General features: G+C 41.0%; 1 protein-coding gene across 1 annotated transcript; it reads left to right on the plus strand.

Moving 5' to 3' along the window:
• The first annotated feature begins 3,228 nt into the window (after nt 1–3,228).
• Nucleotides 3,229–6,741, plus strand: cmklr2 (chemerin chemokine-like receptor 2). Its single transcript, XM_015966437.3, has 3 exons — nt 3,229–3,446; nt 4,068–4,169; nt 5,400–6,741. The coding sequence occupies exon 3, from the start codon at nt 5,427–5,429 to the stop codon at nt 6,516–6,518; it is 1,092 nt and encodes a 363-aa protein (XP_015821923.1). The 5' UTR covers nt 3,229–3,446; nt 4,068–4,169; nt 5,400–5,426; the 3' UTR covers nt 6,519–6,741.
• Nucleotides 6,742–7,069: the final 328 nt, after the last annotated feature.

A 7,069-nucleotide genomic window follows, 5' to 3' on the forward strand; every position in this document is an offset into this window, starting at 1 on the left:
TGTAGGAATCCAGTGTTTGTACATATTTTCTGTTATTTTGCCATTTTCTTGTAGTGGCTTCAGTAATTTTTTCATATTTTCTTAATGCTTTCTGTTGGGTCTTTTTTAAGTATTTTGTATGTATTTTTGTCCTCTGACATCTGTTTCATCTGTTGTTTATATTTTCCTTTGTCCATAACTACTGTGGTTCTTCCTTTGTCTGCGGGTAGAATAATTATCTGTTCATTTTTGGATAAAGCTGTCATGGCTGATTGTTGTTCTTTTGTAATATTGCTGTGTTGAATTTGGCAGTTTTTTTTAATGTCCTAACTACGTTATTTCTAAGTTCTTCTTTCCCTCATCTGTGATTTGTTGGCATGCTAGTTCAATTCAATTCAAGATTATTTATATAGCGCCAAATCACGACAAGAGTTGTCTCAAGGCACTTCACATACCGGTAATAAACATTCCAATTCAGGTCAGTTCATTAAGCCAATCAGAAATAATATTTCCTATATAAGGAACCCAGCAAATTGCATCAAGTCACTGACAAGTGTGAGTGACTTTACAGCAATCCTCATACTAAGCAAGCATAAAGCGACAGTGGAGAGGAAAACTCCCTTTTAACAGGAAGAAACCTCCAGAGAATCCTGGCTCAGTATAAGCAGCCATCCTCCACGACTCACTGGGGATCGAGAAGACAGAGCAGGCACACACACACACACACACACACACACACACACACACACACACACACACACACACACACACACACACACACACACACACACACACACACACACACACACACACATGCACACGCGCGCGCACACACACGCACACACACAAAGACAAGCAATGCGTCCATAGCTACACCGTGATGTCTTAGTAAATATTCTATTTGGTGAGAGATAAACTTTATTGTATTTATCCTAGTGGATCTATAATTAAACGGATAAACTAGCAGTAGCACATCCAACGTCAAGGAACGCAAAAAGTTATTATGAGGAGAGGGAGAATGTTTTAGTGGTTAGCAGCAGTGTGCTAGTCGATGGCCCCCTCCATGAGGCCACCACAGCTGGCCTCATGGAGTTCTGTTGCTACAATGAATTCATCATATGGTATTTTCTTTGGTGTTACTGCAAAGTTTAAACCTTTTTTCAATATGCTTTCTTCTGCTCCTGTTAGTTCGTATTGTGAAATATTACATACCCATGAGCTTTGTGTGGCGTTATCTTGTATTTCCCCCCTCTTTTTCTTGTTGATGAGTTTGTTTAACTTCTTTATGTGTCTTTCTTTTACTTTTATGAACTCTTTTTCCTGTATTTCCATCATGTGTCCTTTAATTAGTTCCTCTGTTTGTTTATCAAGTTTTTAATTCCTTTTTAAGTCCAGGTGTCTTCTTTCCAGTTCATCTTCTACTTGCTTCTGTTTGGTTATGACGTTTCTTATCCTTTCTTTGAGTAGTGCTCTCTGTGCTCTTTCCATTATGTTTTGTGCTGTCTTGGTCCGGATCGGTGGTTTTAGCTGCTTGTTGGCGTGAAGTTTTCGTCCCGGCATCTTAAATTGAAGCGAAGGTGGTTCCTAAGACGTGCGCGTTTTTGATGTTATCGTTCCAAACGGCGGAAGTCCTTTGTCCCTTGTTGTCCATATTTTTCTTTGAACATCTTTGGTGTGTTCTTGCTGTGTTGAAATTCTAATTCCATCTTTTAGTTCTTTTTAAAACACAGAAAGGTTTTATTTACCTGCAAAGTTTCGTTTGCGGCTGCAAACTTCGTCAGGCTGACGCTGATGGTGGCGTCACTTCCTTCTCCGTTTATCTGCGGGCAGCAGAGGACGTTGTCGCCCTCTGCTGCCCGCTTTACATTTCTGATTATAATTAGTCACTGAGTGTTCATGCAGGCTGAACATGAAAACAGTCTCTTACATCTACAGTATCTCCTGTATTCGTTTCTGGTGGAAAATAGACGATGAAACTCTAGGATTGGAAAATCCTCACATATCTATGTCACACAGAATTTGAATTCATGGCCTTGCCCATCTTGGCTCGTTTCCGCCCACAGGAAGGCTTTTGAAAAAAAAATTGCAGCGAGGAGAGAGAGTAATTGGTGATAGTGACGTTGCAATGTATCCGGTCCAAGATAGTGCATTAACTGTTTATATTGTGGGGTTTTTTTGCATTTAAGAGACTTTTTAACCTAGACGAGTTTGTCTCTCATCCTCCTCCCCCTCTTTGTGTGCTCACCACCTCTAAACCCACGTTTCCCATCATTTCCATCCACAAATAAAATGCTTGGGATTCTTCATGCTGCTCCACGTCTGCCACTAGATATCTTCGGCTCTTTTTATGTTTTTGAGGGCGCAATGGCGATGCTGGCGTCCGGACCAATCACAAGCTTGCGTTCTCATTCTAGTCGGACGGACGTTTAGAAAAGAGAGCTGGACTCCATCCGTCCTTGCGAGCCTGCTGGAGAGCCTTCGGACGGACAATGGTGTGCCTTCGGAAGGATAATGGCATTGCGTGCGTCTGTCCCGACGCAGAAGTATAAATTAGGCTTCCTGCATTTTTCAGCCCATCTATGCACCAGCGAACTTCTGCATCTCAGACCAGGAGCATCATAGCTCTTTATTTTATGATTCATAAGGCATTGATTTTCACTAGAGAACACGGCAAATGTACTGAACAAACGAGTAAACCACACCTTTAAAATATATTAAAAAATAAAATGCAATAAAATACAATGTCTGTAAAATTTGGAAAATGGAAATAGTAATTTCCCAACGTTTGAATTTTTATAATGGACTATAAAAGGGAAATCATAGCTGCCACTGCTGATTGATTGTTTTCTGTATTTATATTCAAATATAGGATGGCTTGCCAGGCTAGCAAACGACATGAAAATGTTTTTCCTTTTATTTTTTGATGGTGGTTGGTGTTAATTGGAGAAATTGGTCAATTTATGTGTTACTAAAATTTTCTAGTAACGCCTAAAGTGTTTTTTATTTATTTATTTTATTTTTTAAGAAAACGCATACTAAGGCAAAATCATTCTCAGTCGCTTCTGACTGAATAAAAAGGGGGGTTGACAGGAAGAAAAACAGTCGAAGCTCCAGCAACTCTTTGTCTGGAAGACACGCGCACAAAGAAGAAAAAAATCCCGACGTTCCAAACTTTTCTTGGTACAGTCCGAGCAGGACAGCGTCCCGTTAGGTGTGGGAAAAGTCGCCAGAGAGAAAGCTGCCTTCATTCGCGTTTAAACCAATAAGTTTTCTTCCCTCTGAGGTTTGACGCGTCAGCCTGGCGCTCCCTCTGAACAACAGCGTCTCCACACGCAGCTCGGTCTGGGGCGCAGCAGCAGGCTTCACGAGCAGGCGAGAAAAGACTTTATGAAGCCGAGAGAAGAGACGAGACTCCGCATGAGGAAGGAACCCGCAGAGCTGCTGCGGGATTTCATCTAAAACAAGAGGTGAGTGACTCACTTTTCGTCTGAAAACTTAAAGAAATAAAGAATATTAGCAACTGTGTGTGTGTGTGTGTGTGTGTGTGTGTGTGTGTGTGTGTGTGTGTGTGTGTGTGTGTGTGTGTGTGTGTGTGTGTGTGTGTGTGTGTGTGTGTGTAATTTGTCAGTTCCTGACACCAAATACCCACATTATGGCAGCAACAGTTGATTTGTGCGTTTTATACTTTCATGTATAGGTTGCTTTATTCTATTTAGTGTGTTTTTAATTATTTTCTCACCTTGATTTATGTATTCCTGTTTGGTTGAAAATTAGATTTTTATGTTATGTTTAAAATTATTTTTAGACAAACTATAAAATGTTTTTTTTTTCAGAATGATTGCAGTCAAAATAATCTAACCTTGACTGTGGCACAAAGAGATGAACAAGCCTCTCACACAGATTTATTTTAATTCTCTACTTGACAAAAACAACAGAATGTGTGTTTTGTTCTTCTGTCTGATGCCGAAATATGATACACTGTGTGCCAATGCCAGTTCCTCATTTCAGAAAATAAATCTAAATATTCTTTTGAGATCATCTATCTTTCCACATTGTTGTCCAAAATGAATGTTGACAAAATGTTCCAGGACACACCCTGGCCTAGCTTCAACACAGGAACTGGATGACAGGAAAGAGGCTCAAGACAAGTCATTTTATTGAAGAAAAAGAAAACTCACAGCCAGTTTGAGGTGAGATCATGTCAAAGCTGCAATGGCTAATCTGCAGAACAGGCTAGTTTAATTTTTTTCTTGCTTCTTAAAGGAACAATCTGCCACTTTTTCATATTTTTAAATCTTTTTCTTGAGCCCTTATGTGTGAAAATGACCCTGTACAGGATTAATAAAAGGCCACCCAGCTCCTATCGCCCCCTGTGGCCAGAATACCGCATTTGCAACTTCACAGTTGCCTCTCCGGTCTATTGGGACTTAGAAAAAATTTAGCTGACATACCTGACGCTGCTGTCTGGCTTCAGCACGTTTCCTGCACGTTTTAGATCATGAACACAACTGATTTGTTTCAAGACACTTCTACAATATGGCTTTTAGACTGTGACTCATTTTATTGTATTTTGTTTTGATGTGTTCTTAGTATTCCTCATGTTTTATTTGATTTTATTGAATGGTATTTTTATCCTCTGTTTTTCTTGCTTTGATTGGTCATGATTTGGTCCAGCCTGTGCAGCACTTTGGGCAGCTTCCATGCTGTGTTTTAAATGTGCTGTATAAATAAACTATGGCATAGCATGGTATTTAGTGATGAATCACTCCTCTAGACACTTAGGAGCACTGGGAGATGTTCAAGCTGTTAGATCAAGGTGTTAAAAAGACAAATGTACGGCAGGGAGAGAGTTTAGCTTCTACAAAAGGACACTAGAGGGTACTAAAAGGAAGCAAAACGGCTTAGTATACCTTTAACAATGTTCTAATATAGTATTTTGTAGAGATAAAAAAACAGATAGTAAAATAATAATAAAGAGGTGGATCTCTCACATTTCTCTAAATCTCAGCCCTGGCTCGGTCCGAAACCGATTGGACCATCCAATTGTCTGTGTCACCACCAGGGGTGGACTGACCATCTTTGAGTTCTGGAGAATCCCAAAATGACTGGCAGGTGTGCTCTGGAAAACTACCAAATTCCCAAAATGAAAAACACCATTTGACGTCATGGATAGCAATAGATGTTTGGACGCAGAAAACGGCTACTGGTGTTTTGTTCTGTCTGGTTTACGGAAGCAATGATCGTTCCCATATCAGGGGGCTTAGGGATGACATAGCTGATGGGAACAGTGAAGGTTCTGTGATCGTGTTTGAGTTTAAAAGTTAGCTTGTTTTGCAGATTTGCCATTGCACCTTTAAGTAAGGGATCAATATAAATGAAACAGCATCAGAGCATTTAACAGAAGTTTTTCTTTCCAACAGATTATTCCAGCACACATCCCTGCAACAATGGGTGACTCTGGAGAAGACTACACTGGAGAAGACTACAACTACACCTATGCGTGTAATCTGGAGTACGAGGACCTGGGGAAGCTGAAAGTAGGCCACCAGCAGTCGGAACCCATCCACATTATTTCAGTGGTGGTCTACATCATTTCCATCATGCTGGGTCTGATTGGCAATGGCATGGTTATCTGGGTGATGGCTTTCAAAATTAAAAAAACCACCAACAGCGTGTGGTTGCTCAATCTGGCCATCGCAGACTTTGTGTTTGTGCTTTTTCTGCCCTTCTACATCGATTACATCCTGAGGGATTTCCACTGGGACTTTGGTCTGGCAATGTGTAAGATCAACTCCTTTGTGTCTGTGATGAATATGTATGCCAGTGTCCTGTTCCTGACAGTGCTCAGCGTGGACAGATATGTCTCTCTGGTCCACCTGAACTGGTCTCGGAGACACCGCACTGTACACAGAGCCTGGCTCATGTGCGGTTGCATTTGGGCGATGGCTGCTCTCCTCAGCTGCCCCGCATTGATCTTTCGTGACACCTTACGTCTTCACGACCACGTGTTGTGCTACAACAACTTCCACATGCAGAACGGATACAAAGCGGCTATGATCCACATCACAATAGTGACCATTCGTACCACTGTGGGCTTTCTTCTGCCGTTAACTGCCATAAGTGTGACAGGAATACTTCTATCAATCAAAGTGAGAAACTCTGGTGGTTCAGTTCACATGTCAAGCTTCTCTAAAACAGTCACTGCAGTGATTCTGGCCTTCTTTTTGTGCTGGGCACCTTTCCATGCATTCAGCTTGATGGAGCTATCCATACACTCCTCGGTTTACCTCCACCACATCTTGAAATCTGGCTTTCCTCTTGCCACCAGTCTAGGCTTTTTCAACAGCTGCATCAACCCCCTGCTCTACATACTCCTCGGCAAGAAGGTGCGCCACATCCTAAAGAGCGCGTGTCTAAACGTAACCAAGAGTTCGCTGAGAGAGCTTAGCCAGTCGATCTCTGCAACAGAGATCGAATCTGTGCCAGGAACTCACCTGGATAGCAGCCCAGATGATTATTTGACTTCATCTACCCTATAATCCCAACAGAAGTGCATGTTTCCCAAAAACAAAACATGGAGCGCCAATGTGGATAATTTCCACAGCTATGTTTTCCAGCTCAAGTGTTAAGATTTTCTCTCAATGGAAAAGTTGAACTCACACACAAAGTTCATCTCTTTTCATTTTTTTGTATAATTTATTAACACAAAAGCAGGGTGGACGAAATCCAAGCTATAAGTGTTTATTTGGATCAGCAGCGCAATTACACAAATAATCAACATAAAATGCATCTTTAATGTTCTTTAAAATGGCAGAAAAAATAATCAAAGGTCAGAAAGTTACTTTGGTTATCTTTCCAGGTTTTCAGATAACCAGCAGATGTTTAAAAATACTAAATCAAGGGAAGTGGGCAGGCTTCCCTAAAAAACACGCGGTTTTGGAGTCACACGCCTCATTATGTACCTCAAGGAAAACTTAGAGGATGACGTGCTTGACTCCAGTTATTTTTAGTTTTTGAGGTAACACGGATTCAACTAGTTTAATGATGGTTAATGTTTGTTTATGTTGGGGTTGTAACAGCTCCTGTTTGG

Source organism: Nothobranchius furzeri, chromosome 14 (genome assembly GCF_043380555.1).
Source record: "Nothobranchius furzeri strain GRZ-AD chromosome 14, NfurGRZ-RIMD1, whole genome shotgun sequence".
NCBI classification, from domain to species: Eukaryota; Metazoa; Chordata; class Actinopteri; order Cyprinodontiformes; family Nothobranchiidae; genus Nothobranchius; species Nothobranchius furzeri.